This window comes from Hemicordylus capensis, chromosome 15 (genome assembly GCF_027244095.1).
Source record: "Hemicordylus capensis ecotype Gifberg chromosome 15, rHemCap1.1.pri, whole genome shotgun sequence".
Taxonomy (NCBI): Eukaryota; Metazoa; Chordata; class Lepidosauria; order Squamata; family Cordylidae; genus Hemicordylus; species Hemicordylus capensis.
Genome location: NC_069671.1, coordinates 12,208,619 through 12,232,923, shown reverse-complemented (window position 1 = coordinate 12,232,923; position 24,305 = coordinate 12,208,619). Strand labels below are relative to the sequence as shown.

The 24,305-nt window shown below is 47.2% G+C and overlaps 1 protein-coding gene across 10 annotated transcripts in view; it reads right to left on the bottom strand.

The window, feature by feature from the left end:
- Nucleotides 1-24,305, bottom strand: part of NCOR2 (nuclear receptor corepressor 2) — a 318,459-nt gene that overhangs the window by 149,669 nt on the left and 144,485 nt on the right. For all 10 annotated transcript variants that reach the window (XM_053279156.1, XM_053279146.1, XM_053279155.1 and 7 more), the window contains exons 7-8: nucleotides 15,931-15,987; nucleotides 7,133-7,185 (exon numbers count right to left, since the gene is read on the bottom strand). In XM_053279156.1, the coding sequence (XP_053135131.1) occupies nucleotides 7,133-7,185; nucleotides 15,931-15,987 (110 nt within the window). The remainder of the gene's footprint in view (nucleotides 1-7,132; nucleotides 7,186-15,930; nucleotides 15,988-24,305) is intronic.

Here is a 24,305-nt window from a genome sequence, read left to right as displayed (position 1 = left end):
GGCTTCTGCCGTTAGCTAAATGAACAAGGGTAGTTGGGAAGGGTTTGGTTTCGTCTTTGAGGGCAAGACCCTTCCAACGTGTGATAAGACAGCTTGGAGAAGATCCTTTGACTAAAAGAGAGTATATGTATTTAAAATAAATTAACTGACGTATATGATTCAACCTTTAGCATTCTCCTCAATGGGTACTAAAGAAAAGATACAGCAGTAGCAGAAGTTGCACAAATGTGTTGCCTCCCACAGTTTAATCCGCTGAGGTTACGGAGAGGGCGTTTGTTGCTCTTTAAGCAATGCTGCCGGGAGGGAGCAGAGCAGGAAAGAAGAGCAAAAGAAAGCAAGCAAAATATCAAGAGGGGGAGTAAGAGAAGCCCTCAAAGGAGGCTTGCTTTCCATCAATTCTGGATGAGACAACTGAGGCTAATCAATAGTCCTCTCTTTCAAAAACAGACAAGACTTGGGAACTGCTGGCCGAATCCAGAGTGATAGCTGAGACCTAGAAGGAGCTGAACAGCCCCCAAGAGACGAAGTAGTAGAAGTAGCAGCAGCAGCAGCAATAGTAGTAGTAGTAGTACTACTACTAGTAGTAAAGCCCAGAGGCTCTGCCGCAACAGAAGAGGTGGTTGTCTTAGATTTCCAGTTTTGTTCTACCGTCGGAAGATTAATACAGAGAGATTGCAGGGAGAAGAAGCTCCAGAGCTCTCTTCATCTGGAAATCCATCAACTCTGTGACATCCGAGGTTCTCTGTTTCTTTTCCTTCCCAAACTTGCAAATTCTACACACTGCTTCAAGGAAGGGCCTGTGCAATCACGGTGCGCGCACGCGCGCGCACACACACACACACACACACACACACACGAGCATGCTCTGCAGCTGCTCCTCGCTACGCGCCACTGCTGTTACTTAGGAACCATTTGCAAGGAAGGTTAAACCGGGCCACGGATCGGAGGAAGCACATGTCGCCTTCCCGGGGGCACAGCAGGCGAGCCAGCGAGCAGGGCCCGCTGCCTTGATTGCGGCAGCACAGCCAGCAGAAGGCACAGAGCTGCGCCACGCACCAGCGGGAGCGGCACACGGCGCTCGCAAGCAGCACTTTGGAAAGGTCAGCGCCGCGACACGCCATCAACTCCCCAGCAGCAAACCTCTAACTGTTTACATCGATTAAGGAGGAAGGAAAACAGAGAGTGGCAGAAACGCTGCGGAGCCTCCGAGGGAGGTCAAGCGCAGCCTACAGAAAACTCACCTTCGTAAACAATGCAAATACAGTTCTTGTCCCTAATGAGTTCTCTTTTTCAAAAAACAAAAAACCCACACACTTGCTGCTATGGCTGTCGTGATAAACTGCAAATAAATAAATAAATCAGTAGTACTTTTTTGCTACATGAATTCGTTTTTGTCGAAAAGCAGAATACAAATATCCTTCAGAACAAAAAGAGTACATGCTTTGGTTTTTCCCTGGTTGCCATCAAGAAAGCCAACCACGTGCAGTGTTCCCTCTAACAGGGATTCCCAGATGTTCAGAATCCTCAGCTTCAATGGCTTTTGCTTGGGAAGCCCTGATACAGAGAATACTGTTAGAAGGAACACTAACCACACGGGAGCCTTTCCTTGCGAGAAGGCGTTTGTATAAAAGATCTGTAGGCTTTGGTTTGATTTCCACCACTTCGGAGAAAGGCTCTCCCTTCATCAGCTCCACAGTGTTGGAAATGGGCCAGAACTGAATGGGACCCCCCTTCGTCCAACTTACTCTGCACAGCATCACCCACCTTACTGGCTTTCCATATTTATTCCTCATATATTTCCACCCTGTCTCCAGAGTTGGACTGCCCTTTCACGTGGCTCCCAGATCATCTTCTCACACGCCTGGCACTTTAACAGGGGACAAGACAACAGGTCCCTGCACCAAGGCAATCACATTTGCCAAACAACAGAGGGAGAGGAGAGAGGCAGAAGGAATGATGGGCAACATTCCCACGCCATGTATTTAGGCTTAGGTACAGTAGGGCATGGGGCTGAAGGGGCTGAGCCACAGGGGGAAAGTGTGCTTTGAACAGGAGTCTGAGGCGATGAAGAGAGATGATCTCATGGATGCTACAAACTCCAATTCCCTTCAGTACCTGGAGAGGCGCCCAAGACCACAACACACGCAGGCCCAGATAAAGCAAGGCGGACCGTTCTCGGGGGTGAACCTTCGGCTCACATTTGCAGGGACCAAAATGGGGCCAACCTTTCCACTCCTTTCTTTCCCATCACTACCAGTATCACAGTGAGGGAGACAACGGTAGCGGCTGGCTGATACCACCCTGTCTGTTACACAGGGATTCTGGGCAACGCTCAGAGATAGAGGCTATTCCCATGATCAGGTGAAATTGGGCCAGGGGAGCCTAGCCCGGTTTCGCCTGACCGTGAGAACCACCGGGCTTGCAGGTGAGCCTAGTGGCCTTCAAGCAGTTAGCCCGCTAAACCACCCCGGCCCTAAAACCAGGTTAGCAGAGTGAGCGCTCTGCAAACCCGTTTTTTTTTTGGAATCGTGTGTTGCTGTGGCACGGCTCTGGGGCGCAGCAGCTCACGGGTAGACCCCTGACCGGGAGGCTTAAAAGCAGGGGGTCTCTGCACTCGGGCAGGGCGGGATGGAGCTTCTGGGAGCAACGTGGCTCCCGATCCTCCCAGCCCCGCTGGCTCCCTAACGGCTTCTGGAGCAGACTGCCTGCTTGTGTGTGGGGAGAGGGGGCTAAGCCCGCTCTCCCCACTAGCCCTCCTCAGGCGGCTCTCACTGATCGTGGGAACCGCCTCAAGTCCCACCCCACAAAAAGTTAGGTGTAGGAGCACTGGGACTACAGATAGTATTCACAGACCTCTGGATTTGCACTCTTCCTCCCTGAAAGGATCACTGAAATGCCCTCACTGGACTGAGGAAGTGGAGTGGGACATTCGGGCCTAATCCTCAGCCTAGGCAGTTTTGGGGTTTAAGCCCAGGAATCCTGGACACAGTAGTACTGACTTACACTGAGGAAGTATTCCGTATGAATCCAGGATACAGCGCATTAAGAGCCACAACGCAATGGCTCTGCATGCAGGAAGTCCCAGGTTCACTCTCTGGCTGCATCTCCCGGTAGGGCTGGGAAAGACCCTTGCCTGAAACCCCAAAGTAATGGTGTGCACAAACCAGTTCAAAGGCCATTCAAAAGGCCTCCGAACCAGTTCGCACAGGCGCCGGCTCGACGCTGGAGTGTGTGTGTCTTCCTTTAAGGGCAGGAGAGGGTGCCCTTACCCCTCCCACGGCTCCCCCCCCCCGCCGGTGCTCCATTTTTAGGAAACGTCTTGGGGTGGCAGCATACCTCCCTGCCACCCCTGCCCCCATTTCTGGCTGGAAGCAGCAACTGCGCATGCACCCAATGCACATGTCGCAAGGACGCACGTCACATGCGTCCATGCAACATGTACGGTGGGGGCACATGCGCAGTTACTGTATCCAGCCACTTCCAGCCAGGAACAGTGGACAGGACGGCAGGGAGGTATGCTGCCGTCCCAAGAACTTTCCTAAAAATGGAGTGCTGGCGGGGGGAAAGCAGTGGAAGGGTGAGTGCACCCTCCCCCGCCCTTAAAGGAAGACACTCCCCTGCAGCGTTGAACCACACCGCGGCAGTTCTGTGCACACCACTACCCCAAAGAGCTGCTGCCAGTCAGTGTAGACAATACTGAGCTAGACGGACCAAAGGTCTGACTCAGTAGAAGGCAGCTTCCTATGCTCCTACAGACAAACTTTCCAACCGTTAGCAATGTTGGAAAATTCCAGGTCAACACAAAGCTGTTCTTTCTTGAGGCAAACCATTCCACCTTAACTCCTTTTGGGCACATGCCCGAGTTCCTTGAGGAAGGAGCCCATGAAGAGCTTGGCGTACGCATGAGCTGGCCCTCATCCACCTGAATATCTCTGGCCTGCCTCCAAGGGGTGAACAGCTTTAGTGTATTGTGTAAACATACGCTGTGCGCGGATTAAAAACCCCAAAGCCAGGGAGAGGCGGGTGGGGGGGGAGAGATAAAGGCAGCTGAGATACGAGAGGCCCGGCCTCTCCCGAGAAGAAGCCGGAGCCAGAGAGAGACAAAAGCAAGTCTGTTAGGTGGTCAAAACTTTATCGCAGGTATTCGATTACACAGGAAGGCCTTTTGATTCATCCCGCAGCCAGGATCAACAACGGTGCAGGGAGTGAGCTTGGCAAGGCGAAAGGGGAAGAAGGGAGCCAAGGACGGCGGATGGATCAGATGGAGGAAGTAAGACTACCGGGGTGTGTGTGTGTGTGTGTGTGTGTGTGTGTGTGTGTGCAACCCGCAGAACAGCCAGGTTATTCTGGAAAAGGACGAGTGCAGGCTGGTTTGACTGAAGTGAGGCAAACCAAACACATGGCAACCATGTGACTTCTGCGTGGTCTTTTTTCTGGCTGCGACCCTAACTTCCTTGAGTCTCAGTGGGAAGTTGGCAGGACCTTTCAGGCTATCAGATGAAGGGGCCGGACATCCGGGTAGAGCACCTGTCCCCACTCTCGCGACAGCAGGTCCGGAAGGACGGGAAGGCGGAACCAGTCCACCGCCAGCCGCCTCAGGGCTGGAAACTAGAGCCTCCTGGGCCACCATGGGGCTATCAGGATAGCCCTGGCCCGATCCATCCTCAGTTTGCGCAGCACGCTCAGAATGAGAGGAAATGGGGGAAACACATACAGTAGAGGGCCCGGGCAAAGGCATCGCCTAGAGGGCCCTTGCCTCCCACTACCCTGGAGCAATAGAGAGCACATTGAGCATTGTCCCGGGAAGCAAAAAGGTCCACCGTCGGGACCCTCCCCCCCGCACTCATGGGAGACCACCATCATCCTGCTCAAGGTTGACATTCAGGGCCTGGACATTCAGTATAAAGTAGCTTCCTATGCTGCCTCTATAGAAAAGGTTCTTTTAGGAACACTGTGCTTTTGTGAGAAGTACCAATGCTTGGTCAAAAGGGGGACATTCTGATACACCCAGGATCTGACCCAGGCCTGGCAGAGAGAACTCCTGGGCTTGAGGGTCTCTCATTGGCCTCAGAATTTGTTAGACATCTTAATGAGCTTATGGGATATTCCTCCCTAATCTTAAGAATTGTTGCATCAAAAGTTGTGTGTGTGTGTGTGTTGGCATGCATTCTACAGCTCCTACAAACAAACAAAGCAAGTATCTTAAGCAGGACATTTTATAGCTGGCACAAAATTAGTCTAGATTTTGTTCTCTTTTTGTTTTTTAAACAGTCCTAGTCCTTATGCACTACAAAAGAGAATGAGAAAATTAGTGGTTCGTATCTAGTGAAATTAGCCACCTAATGGCACAGCGGGGAAGTAAACTGCATAGGGAGCAAGAGGTTGATGGTTCAAATGCTGGTATGTTTCCCAGACTATGGGAAACACCTATATTGGGCAGCAGCGATATAGGAAAGACGCTGAAAGGCATCATCTCATACTGTGAGGGAGATGGCAATGGTCAACCCTTCCTGTATTCTACCAAAGACAACCACAGGGCTCTGTGGGCGCCAGGAGTTGACACCGACTCAATGACACAACTTTACCTTTTACTTTATCTAGTGAAATTAGCAGATGGGCTGACAGATGGAAGGCCCGGCCCAGCTACGGCTTCTATAGGTCAGGGTCTTTGATGGGGTTTTGCCATCCACCCCCCCTCAGAGTCCCTTCCCCTCCAGTTTGCCACGGCATGTTTCAGCTGCAAAGGGGCACGAGTGCTAACACAGCAGTCAGCTCCAATCTGATCTCTTCATCTACTGGCCCGGCCTGACAACTCCCAGGCAGCATTACAAACTGGAGGGAAATCTAGGCTCTGCTGCAGCTAATCTTAGGGTGGTGGCGTCCCACGTTTTCTCATCCCTGGCTCTCAACTACTCGACAAGCAAGGGAAGGACTTCCAAGAGTAGCTCATCGATTATACATTTCCTCCTCACATGCATGCTTCTGAAAGCCAGGACAGCGGCCCACAGCTGAACGATACTTAAGCTCTGCGAGAGGGCAAACCTCTAGGAAACACCAGGATTGCCAAATGGGGCTGAGCCCAAACTAGTATCCTGCCTCCAGGAGCTGCCAGCATGCCTTCAAGTAGGTCTTGGGATAGACAGCGCTCCATATCAACATTTCTGGCGGCAAGGGCACCATTCCGGGAACTTCTGCGAGCTGAGAAACACTGTTTGCCCCTCTGAGTCCCACCAAGATAAGGTTGGTCATTTCAGAGCGAGTTAAGGACTTCACCCACAGAAGGCTACCCCCTCGTGAGTCTAAGTGGCTCAGTGTCGGGATGGGAAGTAAGCAATCTAGAGCAGGGACTCAGGTAGACCCATCACATGCAGATTGTTCCGCTGGGCATTTGTACTGGAACCAATTGAGTGATCTGATCACACTGCTGATGCTGAAATGTGACAGAAGGAATACCTGCCCCCCTGGCCCCAGGAGAAGCTGACTTGCCCCCAGGAGGCAAGGCCAGGGCAGTCACTCACGATGAGATGCAGCAAGCAACCTCCTCTGTAGTTGGATTCGGGGTTTGGGGGAGGGCATGGGGTGTGGGTTGGTCACAGGAGCTTTTACCAAATCAATGTCTTGTGGCATGCCACGATTACTTAGGGGTCATGCCTGCTTCTCTGCCCTCGGCAACAGCTACCTTTCCCCCATAGCTGCCCCACATAACCTTAACTCAGTGGCATCTGGGTCCGACAGGTGGTCTCGAAGCACCCCAAACCCCCACACTCTCCCCAACCCCTTTCTGGCTCCCCCCTCTCCCCAGTCCCCGACAGCCACCTCTCCGCCTCGCCCCCATCCTCCCACCAAGGAACGACACTGCTAACCCGCTGCTGACTCCGAGTGACGAACTACTTAAGACATTTTGTCGCTCCAAGCCTCCGAAGCAGAAAACGCAACATGAGGACTAGAAGGAGAGATGTCCCCCTCTCCCTTTCGGTCTCAGCGGGGGGTGGGGGTGGGAGGGAGAAAGAGATCAGAGACAGGAAGGGCAAAGTCTCTCTCTCTTTCCCTTGCTTCAGCCTCATTCATGCCCGACATTTGAAAGAGAGAAGGGGGGGGGGGAGGAGATAAGACTTTAGTGCCACATACTTACATTTTAATGTTCTCATGGTATTGCCTTGTGTCTGAAGGCTGGTTGTACAGAGGCTGAAAGAAAGAAGGAGCAGGAGAGCGTCAATTGCATGGCCTGGCACTTCAGGATATAGATGTGCCGATGATCAGGAACCCACATCGCTATGGGTTCCTGGCCCCCACGGAGGCATCTGATGCCCCTGACTCCGGAGTTCAGCGCCAAGGGCTGACTGGTGCTGTTTGCCCATCCACACCCTTCTGCCACCATCCCCTACAATGCCTCGCCTCTCCGGTTCTCTCCTTCCCCACCCCCCGAGGGGCTGCCTGCCTGAGTCACAGCAGAGCCAAGGTAGCGATGCTCAAAAGCAAGCTTGTTCAGAAGCAATTTGCAGAATAATTCCTCTGGAGCCCACGCGGGGCAAAGCAGATGGGGGGTGGGGGGTGGGAGAAAGGCGCGTTGTTATTCACTTTCCTATGGAAGCAAAGATGAAAGCGGCACACCTGGGGATCTCGGAGCCTTCGGGGAGGTGCAGTGGGCAGGACAACCACCCTGCTTCCAGTCGTACTGCATGTAGTTTCCATGCAGAAGATCCGGCCCCCAGCCCACACCAACAACATATTTTGCAGATATAAAAGACTGCTGGCTGAAGCCCTGGCAACTCCTCTGGAAACATCTTGGTTACTAACAGAGCTGGGGAAGACCTTTGCTGGAGAAGAGAGCGAGAGGGACCAGCAGCCGGCACCCGGCAGAAGGCAGCTCCACACACCGTAATACATGAAGACCCACCTCCCACCCACAGCCAAAGGCAGGGTGAGAGCAGAACTGTTCTCACCTCAATTTCTGCAACTGTAGAGGAGGAGGAGGAGGAGGAGGAGAGCTGAGGAGGGCAGAGGAGCCTCCTCACTGAAGGAGGAAGGGAGAAGGCACCCTCGAGACCACTGTAACCACTCCAAACCACAGCCGTGCCTCCCCAGACATGACTAACGCTTTGCCCGTGAATCAAAGTGACAGCAACAGTGTGGCCGTCCCCAGATGAGTAATGCACTCACAGCCTTACAAGTTAGCACCAGTCACGAGGGGAGCTGCAGAACACTCCTGACTTTACAGGGTCCGCACCACAAATTCTCCCTGCCCGCCGGGGCGAGCGGAGACATGGGGATTCCCTAAAAAGTTTGAGGGTGGAAGTTCAGAGATGGGTTGTGTGGAGGGTGGGCGGCTCTGAGGGCTGGAGAAAGCCATCTGCAGAATCAACGGGTACCACTTTCCATCCTAGACGGTGCCATCTCCGCTGGCAGGTTTAAGGTTCGAAAATTGTACTTTTGCACATATACCCTGCGGGTTTTTATAGTTTTTTGCATCTGGTGAAAGGGGTTCAAGGATCTAAGTGGGTGCTTTGGGTTGTGGGGGTTGTTTTTTAACAGCACACGCACACACCCCTTGAGATCACTGCCACACTAGTTGCCACTCCACAAAACACCACCACTTCTGTTCAATAAATTACATTCAAGATGAGGCAAGTCCCAGCGGTAAAAGTAAAGCAGAGGGTAGAAGTGCATGTAGAGCCCCACATCTCCCCTAGGATCCCCTAAGACATTCCCTGGCCTCGGGAACAGCAGCAAATAACAGATGAGGTGGTATATGCATGACATATAGAGGTACGGGTTATGCAGGTGGCTCCCCTCCCCCCGCAAAAGTGTTTACTTCGGGCAGGGAAAACTTGGGTGCGGGTTATATTTTGGTGTAGGGTATATGCACGGAAATATGGTAATTAATTCCCCATCTCAACCTCATTAAAATCTAGCGGCGAGGTTATTGGAGAGGGTCTTGTTGAGATCATTAATGCTTCTCTGAGGGAGGGCAGGGTGCCTCCTTGTCTCAAGGAGGCAATTATTAGACCACTCTTGAAGAGGCTTGCATTGGATCCCTCAGAACTGGGGAATTACAGGCCTGCCTCCAACCTCCCATGGTTGGGCAGGATAACCGAGAGGGTGCTGACCTCTCAACTCCAAGCTTTCTTGGAGGAAGCGGATTATCTGGACCCATTTCAAACTGGCTTTCAGGCAGACTATGGAGTTGAGATGGCCTTGGTTGGCCTGTTGGATGATTTCCAATTATGAATTGACAGGGGGAGTGTTAATCCTTTTAGATCTTTGATCCTTTTGGATCTTTTGGCAGCTTTCTATACTATCGACCATGACATCCTTCTGGGGCGCCTGAAGTGGTTGGGAGTGGGAGGCACAGCTTTGCAGTAGTTCTGCTCCTACCGCTCAGGTAGATTCCAGATGGTGTCCTTGGAGACTGTTGCTCTTCAAAACAAGAGTGTAAGGCTCCATACTGTCTCCAATGCTTTTTAATATCTACATGAAACTGCTGGGAGAGATCATCAGGGGATTTGGTGCAGGGCTGTGTGCTGATGACATCCAAATCTATTTCTCTATGTCAACTTCATCAGGAAATGGCCTAACTTCCCTCAATGCATGCCTGGAGGTGGTAATGGGCTAGATGAGGGAGAACAAACTTGAGGCTGAATACAAGCAAGACAGAGGTACTCATTGTGGAAGGTCAAGACGTAGGAGGTGGTTTAGATCTGCCCATTCTGGACAGGATTGCACTCCCTCGGAAAGAGCAGGTATGCAGTCTGGGAGTACTTCTGGACCTAAACCTCTCCCTGATTTCTCAGGTTGAATCAGCGGTCAGGACTGCTTTCTATCAGCTTTGGCTGATTCGCCAGCTACTTCCATTTCTGGAGACGAATAACTTTAAAACAGTGGTGCATATGCTGGTAGCATCAAGACTTGACTACTGCAATGTGTTTTACACTGGGCTGCCTTTTTATGCAGTTTGGAAACTGCAATTAGTACAGAATGCAGCAGCCAGGTTGGTCTCCGGAGTTTCCCAAAGAGATGACATTACACTGATTTAAAAAGAACTACACTGGCTGCCAATAAGTTTCCGGATGAAATACAAAGTGCTGGTTATTACCTATAAAGCCCTTAACGGCTTGGGTCCGAGGTATTTAAGAGAATGCCACCTTCTTCATCAACATCACCGCCTTTTAAGATCATCTGGGGAGGTCTGGTTGCGGCTGGCACTGGCTCAATTGGTGGTGACTCAAAACCGGGCCTTTTCTAGAGCTGCCCCAGGACTCTGGAACACGCCTCCTAATGAATTTAGAGTGTCCCTGGATGTTTTTAAGAAGGACCTAAAAACATACCTGTTTAGTCAGGCTTTTAGTTTATAGTTTTAAAGCTTTGGCTTTAGATTTTTCATTGTATTATAAATTGTTTTAATTATCTTAATGTTTTATGGTTTTATATTGTGAACCACTCAGGAACGTTTTTTGTGTGGGGAGGTATATAAATGTGCTAAACAAACAAATACATACATAAATTAAAACTCTTTGCAAGTGGAAAGCTATCAAACCAGGGAAGAGGTTTTATCCCAGTCTTCTTTCTAAACATGCTCCCCCCCCACCCGTTGTTTTTTTAATTATTATTCTGCATGGAGGATATTTGGGGGAGGGAGGGATCTGAGCTATGGGAGACTGCAGCTCCCCTGCCCAAGAGAGCTCTTACTGCTGGTGGTGGCTCAGATCGTCCATGTACAGCAGATGGTTGATTTTACTTGATGTTTTAGATGTTTGGTATCCGAGGCCTGTTTTGTTTAGTATTTGTGAAAGTGGGGTAATGGCGATTACAAACAATAGAGGGGATAGTGAGTCCCCTTGGAAAATGCCTCTTCTAATGCTAACCTGTCCAAGTGCCTCGCCATTGATTGTTAACTGTGTACTCCACATGCTCATTGCTTTTTAAATAAATATCTGAATGTTGTTGCTGACACCAGTTGTTTCTAAACATTTTAGTATCCATGTGTGAGGCAATGAGTCGAAGGCTTTCTTGTAGTCAATCTATGCAACACTTAGATTTGTTTTTCTTTTCTTGCAGTTTTCTAAAATCATTTTGTCAATAACACCTGTCTGACTGTGTAAACAAGAAATAATAATAATAATAATAATAATAATAATAATAATTTGATTTCTATACCGCCCTTCCAAAAATTCCTACACCTCTATTCCGCTTTCCTTCTTCTGTTGTCTTCTGTGATTAATTACAGATTGCAAGTCCCTTGGGGCAGGGACCTCTTGTGTTTTGTAAAGGACCAAGTATATCAATGGTACCGTACAAATGCACAGACAAACAAATGTACAGAAATGGTGGTGCCCCTTGGAAAGCCCGCATTTGGGTAGGGCACAGCCCACTTGTGGGTTCTGACCCACCAAAGAAGCATTGACATCATGGACCTCTAACTTTGTTAAATGCATAGCCATGATCCCCGGAAGGCCTAAGATAGCAGCTCCATCTCTTAGTTTATCTTCAGAACTCCTTTTTCACACAGCATGGCGTGTCACACTTCTGGGTCGGCATGTTTATTCAAGCAAAGTGTCAGATGGAAATTAATCATGGCCACATCTGCCAGTTCACTTCCCTGTGTGGTGGGAGCACAACCACTTTAAAAATAAGAAAGCATACACCTTGCTTTTAAACCGGATCTCTCTCTCTCTCTCTCTCTCTCTCTCTCTCTCTCTCTCTCTCGTTACCGAAGGAGAGTTTGGGAAGTATTTTTTTTCTGTGTGTGCTCATGGGATCATTTTGTGAAGTCATCTTGCGAACAGGAAATAACATGCTGAAATTGGGTCATGCATGCACATCACTGGATGTCTCATGGTTTGCTTTCTCACTGGTGAGAAAGGTGAGAAGCAAAATGAAGCAGAAAGCTAGCCAGCCAACTCAAGAGAGAGAGAAATTTCAGGAAAAACAGAACTGACCTGTTCATGGAGCAAAGACAGGACCAGAACTGGGGCGGGGTCGCCTCCCACACACTATGCTAGCCACGCCTTCAGTGCTCTTACTGGTCCTTTCTTGGAGCATGCTCAGTCCACAACCCATACTTTGGAGGATGACCTCCTTGGGCTGTGGAAAAACTATAGACCCATTAGTCTTCTAAGCATAGTGAGCAAGATGTATGCTAGGCACCTAAAAGAGTGTTTACTGGACTAGATAGATTCTGAAAATATCCTGGTGGAGAAGCAAACTGGCTTCCACACAGATCGTTCCATTATGGACCATGCTTTAATACTACAACAATTAGTAGAAAAACACTCTTTTAAATCTAACTCTGCTCTGTATACAGGATTTGTTGATCTTTGATCTGTTTTTGATCTGATCCCCAGAGAGAAACTTTGGTGTAAGTCACTGAGATCATCAGTACACTGCAGTTTACTTCTTTTGATGTTTAAACTATATGAAAACTCTTGTGTAAGTGGTGCGTTGCAGTGCTCAGGGACATCTCACCAAGGAAATACCAACATTCAGGGGAGCCAGACAGAGATGTATCCTGGCTCTGCTGGTGTTTAGCTTTTATATTAACTCTCTTGTTCCCCATTTAGGCAATCCAGACCGGCCTCTACCAAAATTGGCAGACAAACATCTTGGCATACTTTTATATGCAGACGATGCTGTCATCCTCTCGTAAACTCCAACAGGCCTAAGAAGAGCTCTGGGCTCTCTTGCTACCTATTGTGTTGAACAATCTTTAGAAATAAATTATAACAAAACTAAGATCTTGGTGTTAGCAAAGAGACCAAAGATTCAGAACTGGTCACTAAATGGGCATAGGTTAGAACAAGTTCAGTGTTTCAAATATGTTGGTTGAAGCCTTCTAGGCTTCGGAAGAAGTGCACACAGAGAATATGTAAGGCAGAATGCACATAAGAGTGCACAAGCAATTCAATCCTCCCACTGCTCTAGGGGCACGCAATTTATCCGCTCCGCAATAAAACTTTGTTTGGCTAAAGTACAAGCACAGCTCCTTTATGGAGCCCAACTTGGTATGTACTCTAAGGTGGAATCCGTGCAATCCTGAGGAACATTTTTCAAGTACCCCAGTGTGTGTCTAGTTTCGTCTGTTTAAAGTAGAGGCCAGAGCATGGATTAATATCTTTGAATTCTGGCTAAAGCTGGCTTTCCACCTCATAGGCTTAGCTCCACTTGTGCTAATGGATACCTACCACTCCAGGTGGAAAAGAGAGATGGAGGAAAGGCTGCATCATTATGGTTTCTCTCCTTCTGAATTGCTATCTCTGGGGTATGAAAATACCAGAGCCAACCTCAGGCAAAGGATATATGCTATGGAGTGTCAAATTGACCAGGGCTCTATTCCTGTTGGTGTCCATCTGGGCAACTAAGCTCCGAGCTTTAACTCTGCTAGATATCTAAATTTGATAACTGTACCAAAATATTGCAGAGCACTGACACAGGCACGATGCCTTGCAAACAGCAGTCTTGGAAGGGAGATACCAAAAAATCCCCTACAAAGAACATACTTGTCCCTGAAACTCAGGAGAGATTGAAACAACAGCACATGTGCTCTTTTATGGTCAATTTTACCGAGATATACGGCATAAATATATAACTCCTTTTATTTGCTTCGATCCAGGTTGTACAGATTCTTTTAATCATGATTATCTTTTAACTGACCAGAATGATTCAAGGTCTTATAATGTGGCTAAATTCTGTTTAATAGCCAGTAAAATTTGGCAGGAGCACATTAAGAATCATTTCTAGCTAATCTATGTTTTTAACCGCTGTATCATAACCTTGTCAGTTTATTTTGTTGGGCTTCTGTTTGTAAACGGCTGGATTACTGTAACACGCTCTACATGGGGCTGCCCTTGAAGAATATCTGGAAACTGCAGCTAGTGCAAAATGCAACAGCTAGGGTTTTATCTGGAGCTGCCCAGTGGGGGAGCTCCAGATAAATCACACGCATTTTGAAAGAGCTGCACAGGCTACCAGTTTGTTTCCGGGTCCAATTCAAGGTGCTGGTTTTGACCTTTAAATCCCTTAATGGTTTGGGCCCTGGATACCTGAGGGACTGCCTGCCCCCAAGGGTTGTTGCCCACTTGATGAGGTCATCTGAGGGGTCTCTGCTCCAGGTGCCGACAATGAGGGAGGCTCGGCTGTTGTGCACGCAGGACAGGGCCTGCTCTGTTCCTACTCCCAGACTCTGAAACGCTCTCCCGGTGGCTATTTGCTCCTCAGTCTCCATCACCGCTTTTAGAAAGCATGTTAAATTGTGGCTTTTTACCAGAGCTTTTATGCGATTGTCTCTGCTGCTGCTCTTTGTATTGCTTTTATGCTTGCGTTTTAAATTTTTTAATAAGATTTGTTTTGTATTTTTAATTTAATATTTTAATTATGTCTTCTTTACAATCTTGTTTTTAAATTTTGCTGTAAACCGCCTTGGGATTGTTTTAATGAAAGGCGGTATATAAATTTAACAATAAAACAAACAAACAAACAAACAAACAAACTGTACTGGTCTGTGACTGTAATAAAGAATTGATTGATTGACATTGAATGGAAGGTCAATCAATTCTATTCAATAGAATAGAAATAACTTTCAAAAGAGAGGGTCCAATTTGGGGTCGAAGAGAATTGCCCCCAATTCAAGCCAAATCCATTCGGGTGATTTGTGCCATTTCAAGGCCCGTTTTGCTCGCAAAACAGGCCTCAAAAATGGCGCTGTTTTTCTGGGGAGAGCTGGTCTACCAACTGGAGTTCCAGTCTTTGCATGCCTGCCTGCCTCTGAGGACTGATCTGCCCGCCAACCCCAACTGGTAGACCAGCTCTCCATTCAGTCCAGTCATGCTGTAGCTGGGGGTGGGGGGAACTAGGGCAGGCCTGCCCCCAATTTTTCTCTGCTGCTCCCTAATTTTTTTCTCACAAATAAGTATAAGTGGTCCAGGCCGCAAGCGGTCTCTCCCCCCCCCACTTTTTTGGAGAGGGGTGGACTCCCTGAACTTTTTAATTGGCTATGAACCTATGGAAACAGGTACCCCTCCCCCCCACTCACATGGATGGTCGTGTGTGCGTGTGTGTGTGTGTGTGTGTGTGTTAAATACAGGCTATACCGGTATTTACCCCAAAGGAACAGGGCTCTGAATTTAAGAAGCCGTCCCCCACCCCAATTTCAAACATCATGAATGTTCTGCTTCCTCAAATAACCCCATCAGGACATTCATAAGCAGAACATGAAAGCATCAGACCTTTCCCACTGCTCTCCAGCACAAACAGCTGGCATTCCAAGGTACAGAATAGTCTAACCTAGTCTGTGTGTGTATGCAATATGTGTGCGTGTGTATACACACACACACACACACACACACACACAGATTAACAGAATAATAATGTACAAAATGTTTCCGCTTCTGCCTTCTTCAGTTGCTCTGAATATACACACAGATTTTTGGGGGCTTATGAGGTCAACAGCCCAGAATAAAAATCAAAGGCTTCACTGCAGCAGCTCAAACAACTTAGAAGGGTAACCACTGAGTGCCAAAGGAGCCCCACACATTAATTCCCCTTTGCCCCAGTTTGCAGCAGCAAACATGGGAGAAAAGTTGGAGCAACAAACTGTCCTTGGGCAGGTGCTTTGGGGTTACTGACAGACTGTTCTATTAGCTCCGCTTCCTGCGCTGGCAAGCAGGCCAGCGAGCTGTTCCAGCACCAGGGGACAGAAGGCTCCCTCGCCGGCCTGGCATCCATACAGATGCAGGTCCATCTGCAAAGGCCTACCTTGCTCTCAGCCACTTGGATGCCCTCCAAAACTCATAGCCGGAGGGAGGGAGAGGGAGGGGGAGGGAAAGAAAGAAAGAAAGAAAGAAAGAAAGAAAGAAAGAAAGAAAGAAAGAAAGAAAGAAAGAAAGAAAGAAAGAAAGAAAGAAAAAGCATTTTTCAAAGCAGCATAACTGGACTTACCAACTCCACCTGAGGTCCCAGACCTTCCAGTATTCTATGGGCAGCTTCTGCTTTTTTCTGCAAAATGAAGGCAAGCCACATTTAGAAAAAAGAGGGAAGGAAAAGAAAATGAAGGTATTTCTTGCAGTTCAAAAACGGCAGCCCCACGCTGGCAGTTTTGCTTTCCCTCCTCCGGTCCTCCCTCCCGTCAAATTTCCCCTCAAAGAGCAGCCGACAAAACATAACCTCACTTCCCTCCCCGCCCTTCCCCAAGGCAGGTTAAAAGCACAAGAAGAGAGAGAGCTCAGAACCTCCCACATCACAATGTCACAGGCTGGGAGACAGGCTTGAACGGCTGCCAAGTGAAAGAAGCAAAAACCTTTCAAAAACACACACATTTCCGTACACTTCAAAAGTCCCGGCTGCCAGCGCTGAGGAAAACAAACCTGCCAGCGCGGAGGACCGAGATTTTTTTTAATTTTTTTTTTAAAAAATTCTATTTTAAAGAAAGAGGTTAGGATGTACTCTGTTCGCAGCTGCTGGCAGCCCTCTCATCTCTGGCACTTGTGTGCGGAGGAGTCTGCCCGCTCCTCTACCTCTTCCTGCGACAAATGAATCCTCTTTCATTTTCAAAGCGCCTGGGATGCTGTGCAGTTACCTCCGCAGCTATCTCAGAGTGAAGAAGTGGTGGCGAAGAAGTGCGTGCCTCGCTGGGGCCCTTTCCCCCATCTCCCTGCCTTTTCTCCACAAGCTACCTTGTGCTCAACAGAAATACTCAGGGTGCAGGTGTGTGCACACAGACACAGACCTGCACATGCACACTCTCAGGGCACATGTCAGAACAGGGCAGCAAGAGCCACAGGCCAGCTGCATCTAAATCAAAGATGGCCCTTTCCAGAGGCTCTCCCCAATGACTGCTGCTACCAGCCTGGGAGATCCGCTTTGCTTTATACCGAAGTGTGTAAAAGCTGAGGAGGGAAGAAAACAAAAGGCAGCCTGGCGACTGAAGGGCCCAGAGAAGAGTCTGATGTGCTGGCAAAATAAGATGTGAGATTCCAAGCGTCAGGAGACTCTCTCTGTGGAGACAGGGGTGTAGCTCTAAATTGAGCAGACGGGTTCAATAACCCCAGGCCCCCAGCTCCACCCCTCCCTATTTTCTTCATTATCTCCCTCACTCTGAGGGGCCATCAGGGAGCGGGGTGAACATGGGCCCCTTCTCCCCTAGCTACGCCCCTGTGCGGAGACCCTTTTAACATTGCACAATAAGGATGAGCCATCTGGTCACAGCCTCAGTCACCTCTTTCATTCATTCATTCATTCATTCCAGTTATATCCCGCTCTTCCTCCAAGGAGCTCAGAGTGGTGTACTACATCCTTGCGTTTCTCTTTCACAACAACCCTGTGAAGTAGGTTAGGCTGAGAGAGAAGTGACTGGCCCAGAGTCACCCAAGTGAGTTTCATGGCTGAATGGAGATTTGAACTCAGGTCTCCCTGGTCCTAGTGCAGCGCTCTAGCCACTACACCATGCTGGCTCTTTCTCTTGTCGCTCTGACCACACAGCCCCTCCTTGAATTCCTATTCAGGCTTCTCACCCACTCCTAGATCCAGGACAAACTCCTTGTCCTTACCTCCACGGGCTTGTCTCCCACTTCTCTCTCTCTGCTCTTGCTACGAGAGAGGAGAGCTGGCCATGTGGCAACAAGCATCCCCTTTCCTAAGCAGGATCCACCTTGGTATGCATTTGGATGGGTGACTACACATGAGTACCCCTAGATGATTGGGTCATAGCTCAGTGGCAGAGCATCTGTGTTGTATGCAGAAGATCTCAGGTCTACTCCCTGCCAGCATCTCCAGGCAGGGATGGGAGAGACGCTTGCTTGAAACCTTGGAGAGCTGCTGCCAGTCAGTGTGAACCATCCTGACCTGTTCGGACATACATGTGACTGAAACCTTCACTTCTTCAGCTTCACCATCCTCAGCTGCTGAAGATCTCCTGTTCCCTAACAAAAATTGGCCCTTTCTCCCTTGCTGTCCCAATGTAGCTGGAACTACATTGATATCATGCTATATAAACAAATAGATACTTTCGCATTTCAAAATTTGCACCGTCAAAGTGGTGAAAGAATGGTAAAAGAGTGGATTCATCTCCCTGTCACACTTTAATACTCATTAAAAGCAGATTCTAATTTTGCTAGTTAGGAGCAGGACCTTTCACTGGTGGTGCCAAATGCCCACTGAATTCCCTCCGAAAGGAGGCCCTGATGGCCCTCTGACTCTACAGTTTCACACTTTTAGCCAAGACCTGGCTTTTCAAAAAATTGCAAATCTGATTAGTCTCCTCTTTGTCTCTCTTATCTGGGGTGTGTGTGATATTTTAAAACTACTTCAATATATTGGTCTTTTAAAAACCATTTTAAGCTTTTGCTATAAGGTGCTTGGGGTTAAGTTTTTAATAGAAGTGGGAGGACGAGCATTTTTAAAGAAGGAAACATTAATAGAACGTAACAACATTGGCTCTGTCAGCTTGCAATCTGATCAACAATCTAAAGAGTAGGAAGAAGGCTAAGAGGTCACTCCAGATAAATTAACACAGTGTACAAGGGCAGGATCTTGAGCTATGCAGATTAAGACCAGAAAGTGGTGCAACAGGCTTTCAGGCTGCAGGGGAAACGTCTTGCTAGCAAGAGTGAGCGAGGCATAAGGCCTAAATGGTGCTGGGTTTTATTTATGTAATGAATTTGTATTCCGCCCACTACTGTTGTTTACACAGCATAAAATCAACAAAGAATTTAACAGTTAAAACATATAAAAACCAGATTAAAATACCCATAAACACACACAAACTAACTAAAAAGCTTGGCTGAAGAGATGTGTCTTTGGTTTCCTAAAAGGCAACAGGGATGGAGTAGTGCTATCTATCTATCTATCTATTACATTTATAAACCGCCCCATCCAGAGGCTCTGGGAGGTGTACAACAACTTTTAAAGACATAAACCCCACAATTAAAACAATGCTAAAAACAATTCAATATGATTAAAACTATTTAAAACCAATTAAAATACATTTAAAAACAACAACACTTTACAAGCCTTGGAAGGCCAGGCCAAATAAATAGGTTTTTAGGGCTCTCTTAAAGGCCGACAGCGAGCCTAAACTGCGGATATCTGCCAGGAGTGCATTCCATAGACTAGGAGCAGCTACAGAAAAGGCCCTGTTCCGAGTCGCCACTAGACGTACCAGTGGCAACCGGAGATGGACCTCTCCAGATGACCTCAACTAATCTCAGCAGGAAGTGCCTTCCACAGTTCTGGGGCCACTACAGAGAAGACTCTCCTCTGAGTCGCCACCAGACAAGTGGTGGGACCCTCAGACGAACCTCCCCTGAAGATCTTAATAGGTGGCAGGGCTCATACTGAAGAGGATATTCTCTTAAATACCGTGGGCCCAAGTCATTAAGGGCTTTATAGGTAATAACCAGCACTTTGTATTTTCCCCCAGAAACCTATTGGTAGCCAGTGTAGATCTTTTAGAATCGGAGTAATATGGTTTCTACAGGACATCCCAGAGACCAATCTGGCAGCAGTATTCTGCACCAACTGCAGCTTCTAGACTATATACAAAGGCAGCCCCACAAAGAGTGCATTGCAGTAGTCAAGCCTGAAGGTTACCAGCACGTGCACCACGGCCTTAAGAGGTAGGTCCTGCCCCTGCTGTGAAGTCATTGGATGGTCCCAGGCAAGACACTCATATCTCAGACTTATGAACGGGTGGATCATGATGTAGTGGTTAGAGAGTTGGACCAGGACTGTGGAGACCCAAGTTCAAATCTCTGCTCAGCCATGAAACTCACTGGGTGACTCAGGGCCAGTCACTTCTCTTTCGACCTAACCTACTTCACAAGGTTGTTTTGAAGATAAAGACAATCATGTTCACTGCTCTGGGCTCCTTGGAGGAAGGATGGGATATAAATGTAAAAGTATAAACAAAATTAAAATGTGGGGGTAAACGTGGACTACCCTACAGGCCATTTACGGATCACTGAGATAATGATGTGAAATGCTTTGCGCCCTCGAATGTTATATAAATGCTAAAGAATTGCAATGACCACAACCTTTAAATACATGAAAACAAATTTGTATCAACTAAAAAAGGTCATTTTAAAAGGTGAATTGTCATTTTAAAAGGGCAACAAATCTTTTTTTAAATTGCAATTATTTTTTAATATAAATATAAAAACTCCTGAAAGCAGGCCTCATCTTAAAAAAGAGTTCCCCTCCTCTACATGTAGAAGGAATTTATCCTTATTTACTGATTTTTATACTCCTACATCACCTTTAGCTAATATAGCCAATGCCTTTTCGAAGTCGGGGCCTGCTGTAATATGGGCAGCATCTAAAAAACAGAGCAAGTATTCTTTTGGTCTTCAAAACTACTCAAAACAAATTTAAAGCAGATGCTCAGGCTGAATCCTGGGAAGCAGAGTTCTGGCTCAAATTAAGCCATGTAGGAATCAGCCCTCGGTACAAGAAATTAAGCACACCGTGATGATGCAGAAGGCTCATCTTGTGGACACTTTGCACAGCCAATGAAGCCACCCAGTGGAGAACTCTTGCATTGCCACCAAAAGGGCTTCAGCTACTGTAATGGCAGTCTGTATGTCTCCAGAGAGCCACATACAGCAGCAGGCTTGGGGAATGAGTCACAGATGGAAGAGGAGCACCAGAAACACAGGTGTGGTGAACACACACAAACCACACAGCTCTCCTCCCCAGAGGTCTCACTGCCATCGCCATTTTTGAGAAGGTATGAAATCTGGGAAACATACCAGTTGGGGAAACATTCCCACAGTCTGGGAAACATACCAGTGGGGATTCGAACCTGCAACCTTCTGCTTGTTAGTCAAGCATTTCCCCACTGCGCCACTTAAGTGAAATTCCCCACTGCGCCACTTAAGTGGGCTGCGTATCTAGTGAAATTAGCCACCTAATGGTGCAGTGGGGAAATGCTTGACTAACAAGCAGAAGGTTGCAGGTTCTGGTATGTTTCCCAGACTATGGGAAACACCTATATTGGGCAGCAGCGATATAGGAAGGTGCTGAGAGGCATCATCTCATACTGCATGGCGGGAGAGGGCAATGGTAAACCCCTCCTGTATTCTACCAAAGAAAACCACAGGGCTCTGTGGGCGCCAGGAGTCGAAATCGACTTGACAGCACACTTCTACTTTACTGCAAGACTGGCTCTCCACTGGCACACCATCACCACTTTGTTGGCATCACCCTAGCCTGGCGTCTGTTTTTTGTTCATTCCTGAGTGACTGAATGTTGAAAACTGACATAGATTTCATATAGACACTTTATTGCTTGCCTTTAATTTGCAAGAATGGCCTCTTTCCCCAGAATCGCACAGCCTCACAGAAGAAATTGCGTGTCCTCCACTTCTGAACATTACAATTCCTAGTTTCCTGGCATTCTGGAGCAGTGGTCTGGCAGTACTAGATCAAATATTTTCTCGTCTATTTCATTCTGTGCCTAAACATTAGACCCGGAATGTAAATATACTGCTTGCAGTGGTGGTCTGGTTTTGACTGTGCAGCCCCTCTGAGCCAAGAGCAAATATCATCAACCTCTAGAATAACAAGCAAAAGGACTCCTAATAAAAAGCAAGAGAGACATTCTCCCTAAAAGACTTTTTCCAGGTGTGGAGCTATTCCTGGAAGAATCAGTGCACTGCAATGGAGACTTCCTGTGAAATCCAGCAAGACTGGAAAGGGTGTTGATATGTCTGTACAACCTACTGCAGCTTCACGGCCAACCTTTCTACAGTTCTTCCTGAACTGTGGCTGCTTTTGGAGGATCAGGAACAAGGCCTGTGTTCACATACTCCATCCAACTTATTCCATTGCACATGTAGCTTAACGAATTGCTTCCTAGTTTGAGCAAACTTTGCCTCTGTACATAGGAAATGCTGGTTGGGTCAAAGAACAGTTTGTCCACTAACTGCAGGCAAACACCGGGCAAATTCTGCTTTGACGATCAAAACAGGAAGTTATACATTCAAGTTCACATGATCTAGAGCTGGGTTGGAGGAGAGTTCAGTGAGGATCCCAGAGCTGTGCATTCTCCTGAGAACTGGCTGTGTGTTGGCCAAAATCAAGGTAGGAGGATGGCAAAGCGATTGCAAACTACCGGCGATCTGGTGGGCAGCCAAACCACTTTATCCTTATTCAGCACTGTATTGAGGTGGAGGAATAGCACGTCCCTGCTGAGACTGTGGTTAGCACACAATCACTTCCCTGTCCTCAGACTATCCTTTGGCCCCATTGGTCTTGCTCCCTTAACCTTATGTGACAACTATCAATCTAAATGGAAACAGTCAATAGAGAGAAAAATAGCATCTTGTAGGCCTGCTTTGTTTCATTGGTGTTGAATAGTTTCGCATTATTGACCATTTGAAGTGCATCTTCTTCACTGTCCTTGATATATTCTTCAAGGCCTCTTTTCTCCTCCTCTGCTGTTTGAGGGACTTGCAGCATTCCTCTTCCACCTGAGCTGCGAGGGAGCTATAGCCTATCTACAGCACTGCGGGGGTGTAGAGCATGATTGATGGTCATGATTTCCCTGGTCTTACGATCCAGCATCTCTAGCTCTGCCTGGGTCCAGTCTATTATTCCTGCAGTGTATCTGATAACAGGTACAGCCCAGGTGTTTATGGCTTGTATGGTGTTCCCGCCATTGAGTTTGGACTTGAGGATTTTTCTAACTCTCCTAATGTATTCACTTCCAACATTACAAATACTTGGAGAATGTCCAAGTATTTGTAATGTTCTTTCTCTTCCGGGTTCTTGATGTTGCTTCCATTGGGCAGTTCTATTCCTTCTGTTTTTGTTATTTTTAATGCAGCACACTTGTCTAGTCCAAACTCCATTGCTATATTGCTACTGAATATACGAACAGTATTTAGCAGTGATTCGATTTCTGACTGGGACTTTCCATACAACTTCAGATCGTCCATGTACAGCAGATGGCTGATTTTACTTGATGACGTTTTAGATGTTTGGTATCCGAGGCCTGTTTTGTTTAGTATTTGTGAAAGTGGGGTCATGGAGATTACAAACAAATTATTATTATTATTATTTTACACAGACAGGTGTTATTGACTGATTTGTTTTATCCAGACATCGAGTCCTTCCCAAGGACCTGGGATGGCTGGATTTTATAATCCATGTTGTTGCTGTTGTCATTATAGATATCGCCGCAGAATATAGGCTGTTCCCAGTAAAGCTGCTTTTTGTAATTGGCTGATGGTGATTTCTGTGGCCCCTACGGTGTTGAGGTGCTCCTCAAGGTCTTCTGGAACTGCACCCAGGGCGCCAATTACCACTGGGATTATTTTGGTCTTTTTCTGCCACAGCCTTTCAATTTCAATTTGTAGATCTTTGTATTTTGTTATTTTTTCTATTTCTTTTTCTTCTATTCTGCTATCCCCTGGTATTGCTATGTCAATTATTTTGACTTATTATTGCTATGTCGATTATTTTGACTTATTATTATTATTATTTTACACAGTCAGACAGGTGTTATTGATAATAATAATAATAAATTATTAATTAAATTAATTAATAAATTAAAATTTAATAATAATTTAAATTTAAATTTAATAATAATTTAATTTAAATTAAATTAATAATAAATTGAATCAATTTATTCAATTGATATACCACCCTTCCAAAAATGGCTAAGGGCCGTTTACACAGAGAAACAACAAATAAATAAGATGGATCCTTGTCCCTAAAGGGCTCACAATCTAAAAAGAAACATAAGACAGACACCAGCAACAGTCCCTGGAGGTCCTGTGCTGGGGGTGGATAGGGCCAGTTACTCTCCCCCTGCTAAATAAAGAGAATTGGCATGTTAAAAGGTGCCTCTGTCTAGTCAGCAGGGGATTTTAATTTTTCCGTAGGCCTTTTAACATATCACTATCATTATACTTTGTACTGTGTAATCACCCCCTGTATTTTATGCTGGTCTGTGACTATAATAAAGATGAGTAATTGATTCCTGCCCTCCTAGCTTGGGCTTTGCTGACACAACTGGTTCTTGGGAGTGTGCAGAGTCTGGGATCCTGGGTGGCTGCTCCTCTCACCCAGCTTTTGATCATGTGAATGGCTCCATTGCCTCATGGTGTGGGATGGGAGGAGTGTGCAATTACAGGGCTTGTTTACGAATTCTCCATACTGTGGGGAGCCAGCATGGTGTAGTGGTTAGAGTGCTGGACTAGGACCAGGGAGATCCAAGTTCAAATCCCCATTCAGCCATGAGACTTGCTGGGTGACTCTGGGCCAGTCACTTCTCTCTCAGCCTAACCTACTTCACAGGGTTGTTGTGAGGAAAAA